Genomic DNA, 14,169 nt, shown 5'->3' with positions numbered 1-14,169 from the left:
CTGTAAGGTTCAGGGTTCCCTTCTCTGAAGGCACCCAGCTCTGCAGAACTGTTAATAAACTTTGTTTCCTTGAATTTGTCTTAAAGCCATTATTCGGGAGCATGGCTCGTTTCTGACAAATGGCATGAGAGGGGAACTGCCCGAAGTTGACTGGAAAGAGACACTAGCAGGGAGGACAGCAGAGTAGCAATGACTGGAGTTTCTGTGAAAAATGAGGGAAGTGCAAGACAGATCTATTCCTAATAAGAAGAAATTTTTGAATGAAAGAAGGACACTACCGTGGCTGACAAGTCAGAGCCAAAGTAAAGGCAAAAGAGAGGGCATACAAGGAGGCCAAAGCTAGTGGAAAGATAGAGGATTGGGAAACTTTTTAAAAACTTGCAAAAGTAAACTAAGAAGATTATTAGAAAGGAAAAAATGAATTATGAAACGAAACTGGCGACTAATATCAAAGAAGATACTAGAAGCTTTTTTAAGTATATAAAGGGTAAAAGAGAGTTAAGGGTAGATATAGGACCAATAGAAAATGACACTGGAGATATTGGAATGAGAGATGCAGCGATGGTAGAGGAACTAAATGTGTATTTTGCATCCATCTTCACAGTGGAAGACATCTGCAGTACTGGCCATTCAAGAGTGTCAGGGAAGTGAAGTATATGCAGTGAAAATTACGACTGAGAAGGTGTTCAGGAAGCTTGATGGTCTGAGGGTGGATAAATCTCCTGGACCTGATGGAATGCACCCTCGGGTTCTGAAGGAAGTAGCTGGAGAGATTGCAGAGGCATTAACAATGATCTTTCAAGAATCGATAGATTCTGGCATTGTAGCAGATGACTGGAAAATTGCAAATGTTACTCCACTATTTAAGAAGGGTGGGAGGCAGCAGAAAGGAAACTATAGACCTGTTAGCCTGACATCAGTGGTTGGGAAATTGTTGGAATTGATTGTTAGGGATGAGGCTATGGAGTACCTGGAGGCACATGACAAGATAGGCCAAAGCCAGTATGGTTTCCCGAAAGGAAAATCCTGCCTGACTAACCTACTGCAATTTTTTGAAGAAATTACAAGCAGGGTAGACAAAAGAGATGCAGTAGATGTGCTGTACTTGGATTTTCAGATGGCCTTTGACAAGGTGCCACACATGAGGTTGCTTAGCACGCTCATGGAATTACAGGGGAGTTACTAGCATAGGTGGAGCATTGGCTGATCGGCAGAAAACAGACAGTGGGAATAAAGGGATCCTATTCTGCCTGACTGCAGGTCACCAGTGGAGTTCCACAGGGGTCGGTGTGGGGACCGTTGTTTTTTTTACAATGTATGCCAATGATTACGATATTAATGGATTTGTGGCTAAAGTTGGCAATGATACAAAGATAGTTGGAGGAGTGGGTGGTGTTGAGGAAACAGAGAGCCTGCAGAGACTTAGATAGTTTAGGAGAATGGGCAAAGAAGTGGCAAATTAAATACAACGTTGGAAGGTGTATGGTCATGCACTTTGGTGGAAGAAATAAACGGGCAACTATTACTTAGATGGGGAGAGAATTCAAAAAGCAGAGATGCAAAGAGACTTGAAGTCCTTGTGCAGGATACCCTAAAGGTTAACCTCCATTTTGAGTCAATGGTGAAGAAGGCAAATGGAATTTTGGCATTCATTTCTAGGGGTATAGAATATAAGAGCAGGGATGTGATGTTGAGGCTCTATAAGGCACTTGTGAGTATTGTGTGCAGTTTTGGGCTCCTTATTTTAGAAAGGATATACTGACATTGGAGAAAGTTCCGAGAAGATTCACAAGAATGATTTCGGGAATGAAAGGGTTACAGTATGAGGAACATCTGGAAGCTCTTGGGCTGCATTCCCTAGAGTTCAGGAAAATGAGGGGGGATATCATAGAAACATTCTGAAAGTTAAAAGGCCTGAACAGATTAGATATGGCAAGGTTATTTCCCAAGGTAGGGGAGTCTAGGACAAGAGAGCACGACTTCAGGATTGAAGGATATGCATTTAGAACAGAAATACGGAGAAATTACTTTAGTCAGAGGCTGGTAACTCTGTGGAATTTGTTGCCACGAGCGGCTGTGGAGGCCAAGTCATTGGGTGCATTTAAGGCAGAGATAGATAGGTTCTTCATTAGCCAGGGCATCAAAGGGTATGGGGAGAAGGCAGGGGAGTGGGGATGACTGGAAGAATTGGATCGTCCCATGACTGAATGGCGGAGCAGAATCGATAGGCCAAATGGCCTACTTATGCTTGCAATGTCTTATGGTCTTAATATGGCATAGTTGTAAATCTGCCTAGAGCAGGCTGTCCTCAAAGACTGAGTGACCATGCAAGAAGAGAACTAGTGAGGGAGGCCACCAAGAGACCTATGATAACTCTGGAGGAGTTACAAGCTTCAGTGGCTCACATGGAAGAGACTACTTACAAAAACCACTGCCCAGTTGCTTCACTAGTCACAGCTTTATGAGAGAGTGGCAAAGAGAAAGCCAGTGTTCAAAAAAATTCACATGAAATCTTGGCTAGAGTTGGTTAGTAGGCAAGTGGGAGATGGAAGAAGGTTCTATAGTCTGATGAAACGAAAATTAAGCTTTTTAGCCATCAGATTAAAACACTGCACATCTTCAAAAACACATCATCCCTACCGTGAAGCACGGTGGTGGCTGCATCATGCTGTGGGGATACTTCACTGCAGCAGGCCCTGGAAGTGTTGTGAAGGTAGAGTGTAAAATGAACACAGCAAAATACAGGGGAATCATGGAGGAAAACTTGATGAAGTCTGCAAGAGAATTGCGACTTGGGAGAAGATTTGATTTGCAACAAGACAATGAGCCAAGCACAAGGGAATGGCTTAAAAAAAAAGTTAATGTCCTGGAGTGGCCAAGGCAGAGTCCAGACCTCAATCCATTTGAGAATCTGTGGCTGGGATTGAAAAGGGCTGTTCACTCACAATCTCCTGCAATCTGACAGAGTTTTTGTAAAGAAGAATGGGGAAAATTGCCGTGTCCAGATGTGCAAAGCTGATAGAGACCTACCCACAAAGACTCTAGGTTGTAATTGCTACCAAAGGTGCATCTATTAAATACTACCTTGATGGGGGTGAGTAATTATGCAATCAGTTATTTAGTGTTTAATAACTGTAATAGGTTTAGACCAATTTCTAGAAATTTGTTTTCACTTTTGAAATGAAAGAGTCCTTTCTGATGATCAGTGTCAAAAAAGCTAAATTAAATCCATTGTGATTCAAAGTTGTAAAACAATAAAACATGAAAACTTCCAAGGGATAGGCACTATAAATGCACAGCACATCTTATAATTAACTAAACCTATTAATGTCAGCAAAACACAAGAGTTGGTCATTGACTTCTGGAAGCGGGGCAGAATATAAGCCCCTGTATGTATCAATCATGCTGAGGTGGGAAATACTGAGAGCTTCAAATATCACCAGTAGTTTGTTCTGGTCCAACCATGTAGTCACTATAGCTAAGAAAGTATACCAGTACCTCTACTTCCTCAGAAGACTAAGGAAATTTGACATGTCCCCATTGTCCCTCACCAATTTGTATAGATTCATCATAGATAGCACCCTATACAGATACATCACAATTTGATTTGGAAACTGCATTGCTCAAGACTGCAAGAAATTGCAAAGTTGTGGACATGACTCAGTACATCACAAACACCTGGAGAAGAAGGATGCTTACGTGAGAATGCTGTTGTTGGAGTACAGTTCAGTATTAACACCATAATTTCCTCCCAGGGCTGTGTCCTAAGGCCCCTCCTTTACTCTCTGTACATCCATGACTGTGTTGCCACCCAGAGCTCCAATCTGCTAATTAAATTTGCAGATGATACTACATTGATTGGCCTTACCTCAAACAATAACAAGGCGGCCTACAGAGAAGTCATCACCCTGGCACAGTGGTGTCAAGAAAACAACCTCTCAATGTTCAAAAGCAAAGCAGCTGGTTGTGGACCACAGGAGGAACAGAGACAGACACACCCATATTGACATCAATGCATCTGGGATTGAGAGGGTGAACAGCTATAAGTTCCTTGGTATACACATCACTGAGGATCTCACATGGAGTGTAAATAGCACAACAGCGCCTCTTTCACCTCAGACGATTTAAGAAATTTGGCACGAGTCCCCAGATCCTAAGGACTTCCTACAGGGGCACAATTGAGAGCATTCTGACTGGCTGCATCACTGCCTGGTATGGGAACTGTACTTCTCTGAATTGCAGGATTCTGCAGAGATTGGTGCGGACAGCCCAGCGCATTTCTAGATGTGAACTTCCGACTATTCACAACATTTACAGTGACAAGTGCACAAAAAGGGCCTGAAGGATCATTGGGGATTCATGCCACCCTATCCACAAAGTGTTCCAGCTGCTACCATCTGGGAAATGGTACTGCAGCATTAAGCCAGGACCAACAGGCTTTGGAACAGCTTTTTCCACCAGGCAATCAGACTAATTAACTCACACTGACATAATTGTATTTCTATGCTGTATTGACAGTTCTGTTTTACATACTATTTATTACAAATTAGTATAAATTGCACGTTCAGATGGAGACGTAATGTAAAGATTTTTACTCCTCATGTATGTGAAGGATGTAAGAAATAAAGTCAATTCAATTCTCCTCCCCTCTCGTCCCCAACCCTTTCATTAGGTGGAAGATACGAAAGCTTGAAAACACATAGCACCAGGCTCAGGGACAAATTTGATTCTGCTATATTACATATGAGCAGTGCAAGAATGATAATAGAGTCATCATCATCATCAGGTGCCGTGGCCAGTTTGAGCTTTGATGCCATGGCCCCCCCACTCCTGTTTCGGGTCAAGTGGATCAGTTCATTGGTATTCATGTAATGGAGTGGTAGCATTAAAATATCAAGCAGTAGTAAATCAAGGCAACTATACTTGCTGCGTTGTCTAGAAGACTTTTGCACTCATCCGAGAGGCTTCTTCAGATCTGACCCATTGGGGGTGGGGGGGGAGTTTTCCGGCTTATAAACTCTGTGAGTTGTTTAAAAGTATAGCAATCACATGAGGGCTGTTGAGACTCACAGAGGTAATAAGAGGGTCATTGGTCTTATCTTTGCATGAATGGAGGTGTGAACTGTTGTGGAGATGCTGGGGTAAGTATGGTAGGATGGCATTGTAAGTAGGTGATAGGTGTTGTACCACACCCCCTCTGTTCAGGGGTGGGATTTCCAATTTGACAAAGATGGCTTCTTTAACCTCTCTTTCAAACCACCTGTCCTCCCTGTCCAAATTGTGCACATTGTTATCATCAAAGGAGTGTCCTTTGTCCTATAGGTGTAGATATAGAGCTGAGTCTTGACCTGAGGTGTTACCCCAAATATGTTGGGCCATCCATTTGTGAAATGGCTGTTTTGTCTCACTGATATACAGATCTGTGTAGTTCTCATTGCATTGGATAGCATAAAAAATATTGCTCTGTTTGTTACAAACATACTCAGACAGAAACTTGTCCACCCCAAGGATCCTACACCCAAACATAAACAGAGTAATTTTGTACAGGTGCTCCCCCCCCCTTACAAAGGTAGAGCGTTCCTATGAAACCTTTCTTAAGCCAAAATGGCATAAAGTGAAGAACAATTAATTTATATGGGAAGAATTTTCTTAAAAGCGAAAATCTTTGTAATGCGAAAACAGGTTACTAATGTAGGTCTTTTGTAAAAGTGAACTGGCGTAAAGTGAATATTTGTAAAGCTGGGGCACCTGTACATGCTATCCAATGCAATGAGAACTGCACAGATCTGTAGGACAAAACAACCACTTCACAAACAATTACATTGTGTTATAAACAGGTAAAATTGCAAGTACTGTTTCCAATGATATTCTCTGTGGTATTTCCGCAAGATTCTGAGAAAATTGGTTGCTGAATAGCAAGTGATAAGAGTGTGGACAAACACCAGGCAGTGAAAGTAGACATTGAAAATAGAATGAGGCTTCTGAACAGACTCATAGAACCATAAAACATTACAGCACAGTAACAAGTCTTTTGGCTCTTCTTGGCTGTGCCGAACCATTTTTCTGCCTAGTCCCACTGACCTGCACCTGGCCCATATCCCTCCATATACCTTTCATCCATGTACCTGTCCAAGTTTTTCTTAAATGTTAAAAGTGAGCCCGCATTTACCACTTCATCTGGCAGCTCATTCCACACTCCCACCACCCTCTGTATGAAGAAGGCCCCCCCTAATGTTCCCTTTAAACTTTTACCCCTTCACCCTTAACCCATGTCCTCTGGTTTTTTTCTCCCCTAGCCTCAGTGGAAAAAGCCTGCTTGCATTCATTCTATCCATACCCATCATAATTTTATATACCTCTATCAAGTCTCTCCTCATTCTTCTATGCTCCAGGGAATAAAGTCCTAACCTATTCAACCTTTCTCTGTAACTCAGTTTCTCAAGTCCTGGCAACATCCTTGTAAACCTTCTCTGCACTCTTTCAACCTTATTAATATCCTTCCTGTAATTCGGTGACCAAAACAATACTCCAAATTCGGCCTCACCAATGCCTTATACAACCTCACCATAACATTCCAACTCTAATACTCAATACTTTGATTCATGAAGGGCAATGTACCACTTTTAGGGAATTTTGTATCTGTATTCCCAGATCCCTCTGTTCTACTGCACTCCTCAGTGCCCTACCATTTACCTTGCATGTTCTACCTTAGTTTTTCCTTCCAAAGTGCAATACCTCACACTTGTCTGTATTAAACTCCATCTGCCATTTTTCAGCCTAGTTTTCCAGCTGGTCCAAATCCCTCTGCAAGTTTTGAAAACCTTCCTCACTGTCCACTACACCTCCAATTTTTGTATCATCAGCAAATTTGCTGATCTAGGAGAGAGTTGCAGAATAATGGTACAGGTGTCCCCCGCTTTACAAATGTTCGCTTTACGCTACTTCGCTTTTACAAAAGACCTACATTAGTAACCTGTTTTTTGCATTATAAAGAGGATTTTCGCTTTTATGAAAATTTTCCCCATATAAATTAATGGTTCTTTGCTTTATGCCATTTCAGCTTAAGAAATGTTTCGTAGGAATGCTCTACCTTTGTAAACGGGAGGGGGGGAACACCTGTACTTTGTTCTTTATTATAGCAATAATAAAAAAGGCTTTCTTGGGAACTATAAGCTAAGGCAAAGAGTTAGATCCCTAAAAAATGGTAAATCTATAAAAAATGATAATGAGACTGCCACACATACAATCCTATAAAGCAAATGTAGTAGATATAGAAAATTATGACCAAAGATATCTACCAGAAGGCTGAAAAAGCTATTTAGATTAGCCAGAGGCTCAGGAGATGTTAAGCAAATTTCTTAATAGAACTACTAAGTTGAACTTGACAGATGAAATGAATGCGTATCCAGACCACAGATCTCATTGTCTCCAACTCTGGTTCCAACGGCCCTGAATGCCTCAAGACTATAGTTCCTGCTGACTCCCACTTAAACCTCAATTCAATCAGACACCTCTAGACTGCAGATCCTGCCGTCTTCAACTCCAGTTCCAAAGGCCCTGAGTGCCTTCAAACCATGACCCTCGCCACCTCTTGCTCAGACTTCGATTTGATCAGATGCCTCCAGACAACAGATCCTACCATCTTCAGCCGAAGTTCTAAATGCCCTGGACACCTGCGGGCCGTGGATATCACCATTACTAACTCCAGCTCCAATGACATCAGGTGGCTCCAGACCACAATCCCACCAATGCCAATTGTGGTTCCAACAACCCCGGCACCTTGAAAACACAAATTAATGTGGCCTCTACCTCTTGTTCCAGCCTCAACCTTGGCCACCACTACCTCCAGGCCGAGACCTTCTTCGCTCCACTGGGTCCCTGGGCTTCCTTGCTCTAATCCCAGGTCTCTCAGGCTGCCCCATCATGTCTTGGGTTTTCAGAGCCTCCCTCATACTCCCACCCTACCTTTCATGTACACCCAACCCGCCTCCCTCCTCTAATACCAAAACTCTCCTCCCCACTCCTATCCCATCTCTAATCTCTACCATGTCTTCACCATTCTCTCTGACCTTCCCATCTCCGAGACAACATTCTGTCCTTACCTTTGTACTTTTTTGCCCACACCTCAGTGAGTTCTGCACCCACAATGAAGGCTCTTCTTCACTGCCTCCGTCTCTGAGCCCATTTCTTTAAAAAGAATTCCCCACCCCACACGGATGACTTCTCTTCCCACCTCCAATCTTCCTCCTCCTCTTGGACACCTCTCTTTGGTACTCTGCCTGCTCTGGATCTTTTCATCTCTAATTGCCGACTAGACATCAACCAGCTTGACTTAAGCACTCCTTTCCTCAAAGCTTAACCCCTCTGAACACACTGCCCTCAATTCTCTCTGCATCCACTCTCAGAATATGAAATTACATCAATGATCTTCAGATTTCATGTTTGACAGTTAAATGTGGAGTTGAAGTGATGAACTACGGCAGAACAGTGAAGCAAGGCCCCTTAAGGCTCAATGCCAATGGCTGAAAACATGGCAGCAGAGCTGGAGTTCAAACCAGGCTGAAGCACAAGGGGATGAGGCCTCCTCTACCTGGTATTTTGTTGGCAAATATGCAGTTACTGGAAAGTAAGATTAACGATATCAGAGCAAGATTGCTGAATCAGAGGCAAATCTTAATTGTTAGTTGTACTGAACTTAGTGAATACTCCTGATGCAATGATACAATCAGAAGGTTTTATGAATTTCGTAATGGATTGAACAGCAAACTGTTAAAGAAAAGGTGGCAGCGTGTGCTTTTTAGTCATTGGTGCACAGACATTGGGGTTATGATGACTTCTTGTTCCCCTGACTTAGAACAACTAACGACTAAATGTAGGCCATTTTTCCTGCCTTGGGAGTTCTCATCTGTGATCCTGACTGCAGTTTACACACCACCAGTGGCCAATTATAAACAAGCACTTGTGAAACTGCACAATGTTGTCTGTGAACAAGCAACAGCCCACACTGAAGCATTTCAAATTATAGTCAGTGACATTAACCAGGCCTGCTTGAAGAAAATGCTGCCCAATTATCACCAGCATATAACCTGTTGCACCAGAAGTCCCAACACACTAAATCACTGCTACATTACGATAAGGAATGCCTATCGTTTCTTCCCGAGACTGCATTTTGTCAAGTCAGGTCATTTGGCTGTAGTCCTACTACCTGCAAACAGGTAGAGCCTGAAAAGTAAGGCTCCAGAGATCAAGACAACTAAGAGGTAGCCATAGGAGGCAGAGGAACAGTTACAGGATTGTCTTGAGTCAGTGGACGGATCGTATTCAAGAAATCATCTGAATGATTACTTCAGGGTCATTACAGACTTTATTAAAACAGCTGTGGATGAGTGTGTCCCCACAAAAGCATTCAGGGTTTTCCCCAAAGGCCCTGGATGAAAAATGAAATCTGGAATCTGCTGAGAGCCAGATCAGAGGCATTCAAGTCTGTAGATCAAGAATGCTACAAGAAGTGCAGGTATGATCGCTGGAAAGCCATCTCACAGGTAAAGCGGAGATTCTGGACTAGACTGGAATCAATGAGGGATGTCAACAGCTGTGGCAGGGTTTGAATGCCATAACCTCCTTCAAAGTGAGATCTTGCAACATAGGGGACAGCAGAGCCTCACTTCCAGATGAGCTCAATGCCTTCTATGCTTGCTTGATCACCAGAAAAGTGAGAAACTGTCACGCACCCCCACATCCACTAATGATTCTTTGGTCTCAGTATATGAAGACTGTTATAACATAGTCCACAGTGAATCCAAGGAAAGCATCCAGTCCGGATGGCGTACCTGGCCGAGTACTGAAGACCCGTGCTGATCAACTAGCTGGTGTTTTCATGGATATTTTCTACCTCTCACTCTGGCAGTGTGTGGTACCCACCTGCTTCAAGCAGGCCTCAATCATATCAGTGCTCAGTAACCTATCTAAATGACTACTGCCCTTACATCCACAGTGATGAAGTGCTTTTAGAGACTGGTGTAGAAGTATATACACACACACGGGAACACCAATGCCTTTGATTGGAAAATCCTACAAAAGGTAGTGGAGTTGGCCCAGTGCATCATGGGTAAAACCCTCCCAACTATTCAGCACATCTACATGAAACGTTGCTGTAGCAAAGCAGCATCCATTATCAAAAATCATTACCACCCACGCCATGCACTTTTCTTACTGCTGCCATCAGGTAGAAGGTACAGGTGCCTCAGGACTCACACAACCAGGTTCAAGAACAGTTACTAACTCTCAACCATCAGACTCTTCAACAAAGGGGAATAACTACACTCATTTAAGGACTCTTATATCTTGTTATTTCATTCTCGTTATTTATTTATATCTGCACTTGCACAATTTGTTATTCATTTATCTCATTTACAGTTTCTGTTTTATTTAGATTTTCTAAGTATGCCTGCAGAAAAAAAGAATCTCAGGGTTGCATGTGGTGATGTGTATGCACTCTGATAATAAATTTTACTTTGACTTTTGACTTTGACCAATCCTAATCTTATCGTCAAACCTGTAGATAAAGGGCGTACAGTTTAAGTGGGGCAGACTGACCTCTACCTTGCTGAGGCCAGGTGGCAACACTGAAGCATCTCCTCTTGTTTACCCCTTAAAAAGGACCAAACTCTGGACGATCAGAAAATTATCTCCAACACCAATACTAACCTCAAACTTTAGAGACTCTCATCTGCTGTAACCAAACTCATAGTTCCCTTACCCGCACTGCTTGTTTCTACATCCTACCCAGATCCACAAACCTAACCGTTCAGGTAAGCCCATTGTCCCTGCCCCACTGAACTCGTGTCTGCATATTGACTCCATTCTAACACCCCCTTGGGTCAGACATTCCCACATATATCTGTAACAATTCACATGCTCTTAATCTATTCAACAACTTTCAATTCCCTGGCCCTAGTTGTCTCATTTTCACTGTGAATATGACCACCTCATTTTTACTATGTTTGGTCCCCATAAACTTTGATCTCCATTAAGAAGGCCTTCAGGCTCTCCACTTCTTTCTCAACAAAAGGGCCAACCAATCCCCTCCAACACCACCCTCCTCCGTCTGGCAGAACTGGTCCTCATGCTCCAATTTCTCCTTTAGCTCCTCCCACTTTTTCCAGATTCAAGGGGTCGCCATTGGCACCTGCATGGGTCCCAGCTATGCCCTCCTTTTTGTCGGCTGCTTAGAATAGTCTAGGTTCCAAGCCTTCCCTGGTAATGTTCCTCAACTCTTCCTGCGCTACATTGATGCTGTTTCATGCACCCATGCTGAGCTCATCAATTCCATCAACTTTGCCTCCAACTTTCACACTGCACTTAAATTCACTTGCTCCATTTCTGACACCTCTCTTTCCTTTCTCGATCTTTGTCTCCATCTCTGGAGAAAAAATGTCTACTGACATCTTTTACAAACCTACTGATTCTCATGGTTATCTTGACTATACCTCTTGCTCCCCGTCTCCTGTAAAATTGCTAATCCCATTTTTCAGTTCCTTCATCTCCAACACATCTATTCCCAGAATGAGATTTTCCTTTCTAGGACATCAACAAAGTCCTCCTTCAAAGAATGGGGCTTCCCATCCTCCACCATTGATGCGGCCCTCACCTGCACCTCCTCCATTTCCAAGACATCCACTCACCCCATCTTCCCACCACCTTGAAGGGAGAGTTCCTCTTGTCCTCACCTACCACTCCTTGAGCCTCCACATCCAACATATCATTCTTTGCAACTCGCGCTATCTCCAAAGGGATCCTAGCAACAAACATATCTTTATCCCATTCCCTGTGCTTCCCTTGTCCATTTGGCTCTCCCTACTAATCTCTTCCTTGTACGTATCCCTACAAGTGACAGAAATCCTCCTCCCTTATCTCCATTCAGGGCCCCAAACAACCTTTCAGCTGAGAAAACACTTCACCTGTGAATCTGCTGGGGTTGTCTACTGTATCCGGTGAGATCCGTGTAAATTGGGGGACTGCTTTGTTGAGCACCTCCACTCTATCTGCTAAAAGCGGAATATCCCTGTGCCCAACCATTTTAATATCAATCCCCATTCCTGTTCTGACATGCCATTCCATGGCCTCTTCCTTCACCACAATGAGGCCACTCTCAGGGTAGAAGACCAACACTTCATAGTCTGTCGAGGAAGCCTCCAGCTTGATGGCATGAACATCAATTTCTCCTTTCCCTCCCCCTTCCCTCTTCTTCTATTCCGCACTCTGGCCTGTTACCTCTTCTTACTTGCCTATCACTAATCCTTGGTGTCCCTCCTTCTTCCCTTTCTCCCATGGTCCAGTCTCCTCTCCTGCCTTTTCCTGCCCTTTACCTTTCCCACCCACCTGACCACCTATGACTTTTCACCTCGTCTTTTCCCCTCCCCCCACATTTTTATTCTGGCAACTTCCTCCTTCCTTTCCAGTCCTGAAGAAGGGTCTTTGCTTGAAACATTGACTTTATTCCTTTCTGATGCTACCTGACCTACTGAGTTCCTCCAGCATTTTGTCTGTGTTGCTCTGGAATTCCAGATCTGCAGAATCTCTTGTGTTTATATGTGTGTTGTTTTAGTGATGTACTTAAAATTGCTAAAATGTCAGTTGATGGACGGTTCATGTTTTCTCTAGCTGTTGTAGTGACTACCTGGAAACATAGCTAATGGACCAAAGGTTGTGAAAAATTAAAGGAAGTATTGGTCAGGTAATTGATGATATGGGAATAACCATTTGGAACCCAAAGGCTTTTTTAGTTCTACCCTCAATGTGTTTCTTAACCTCTGCTTGCAGCACTATTAGGTAAGGCAATGCCTGAAGGCTTCAGAATGGACATCAACATCCATTCATGCAACTTACAACTGGATGGCATGGTTAGCATAAAATGAGACATTTCTGCAACTTAATGACTTGAGTCAGTTTCACTTTGTTTCCCCACTGCCCAACACACAGAACAGAGACAAGGCAAGGCAAGACCTTTAAGAAAATACAAGGGATATGCATGCGAAATAGGGCATTTAACCACCCTGATACCTACATAATAGCAAACTTGATACTTGCATCTTTCATCTTTCCCATGAGACCCATTCTATTACAGACTGCTTGAAGAAGAACAAGAAGAAAAAATTTTGAGAACCAATGGAGAGAGGTAAAGCAATCAATCTTTGTACATCAGAAATATTGGATACTTGTTGGACAAAATAGTTAACAAAGCCACGTGCACTTACACCTACAGCTTCATACCGAAGTTTAACTGATATAAATAAATTTCCTTACAGTACATCAGTTATCAGAATGAGAGTGCCATTCTACTGTGGTAGTTAGGTCTGGAACAGTAGAGTGTCACTAATGAACAATCTAAGACTCAATAAGATAGCTAACTGGGATTTGTAGAAAATGCTGGAGGAACTCAGCAGGCCAGGTAGCATCTATGGAAAAGAGTACAATTGACGTTCCAAGCCAAGACCCTGGTCTTGGCCTGAAACATCGACTGTACTCTTTTCCATAGATGTTGCCTGGCCTGCTGCATTCCTCCAGTGTTTTGTGTGTGTTGCTTGGATTTCCAACATCTACAGGTTTTCTCATTTGGAATTTGTAGAAATATTTTTATGTTCTTAAAGATTTTCCCCAAAGATCTAAGAATTAAAAACATCAACGGTGTACTTTATTATGCACAAGACCATAGCAGATCCTAGAACCTGTTCATTTTCCAGCCTAGAACCAACATATTCATTCCTTAGTTTCCAAAGGTCTATCCACTTATGACTTTTCTTCCTATCCAAACTGAATAACCCATTTTTCCAACTAGTCTCATTGAAACATACAAAACTCTTAGGGTAAATGATAAATTCTTTATTCACCTCCGTAGATGCAAGGATGTTTCCCTTTGCTGTCATATCACGAACCAGGGAAATACTTTCAAAATAAAGGCTGGATTACTCAGGACTAAATGAAGAGGAAATTTCTTGACACAGAGATAATGAATTTTTGGACTTCTCCATCCACAGTGGCTGTGGAGACTCAATTGTTTATAGAGTCAGAGGTATTATTCAGAGCCCTTATTCATGTTGAACAAGATACCTATCCAAGCTAGTATATGTTAGACAGATTAATTGATTTTTAAGCAATAAGGGATATGGG

The 14,169-nt window shown here is 42.7% G+C and overlaps 1 protein-coding gene across 8 annotated transcripts in view; it reads right to left on the bottom strand.

Moving 5' to 3' along the window:
* Window positions 1–14,169, bottom strand: part of LOC140735685 (myosin phosphatase Rho-interacting protein-like) — a 307,455-nt gene that overhangs the window by 17,491 nt on the left and 275,795 nt on the right. For 2 of the 8 annotated variants that reach the window (XM_073061042.1, XM_073061039.1), the window contains one exon: window positions 13,067–13,127. The exons of 5 other annotated variants lie outside the window; for them this stretch is intronic. In XM_073061042.1, the coding sequence (XP_072917143.1) occupies window positions 13,095–13,127 (33 nt within the window). In that variant the 3' untranslated portion in view covers window positions 13,067–13,094. Of the gene's footprint in view, window positions 1–13,066; window positions 13,131–14,169 lie in introns of all 8 variants that reach the window. One more of the 8 variants, XM_073061038.1, reaches the window with a different exon arrangement.

Source organism: Hemitrygon akajei, chromosome 11 (assembly GCF_048418815.1).
Source record: "Hemitrygon akajei chromosome 11, sHemAka1.3, whole genome shotgun sequence".
In the NCBI taxonomy this organism is placed as follows: domain Eukaryota; kingdom Metazoa; phylum Chordata; class Chondrichthyes; order Myliobatiformes; family Dasyatidae; genus Hemitrygon; species Hemitrygon akajei.
This window is presented reverse-complemented; position numbering and strand designations above follow the sequence as displayed.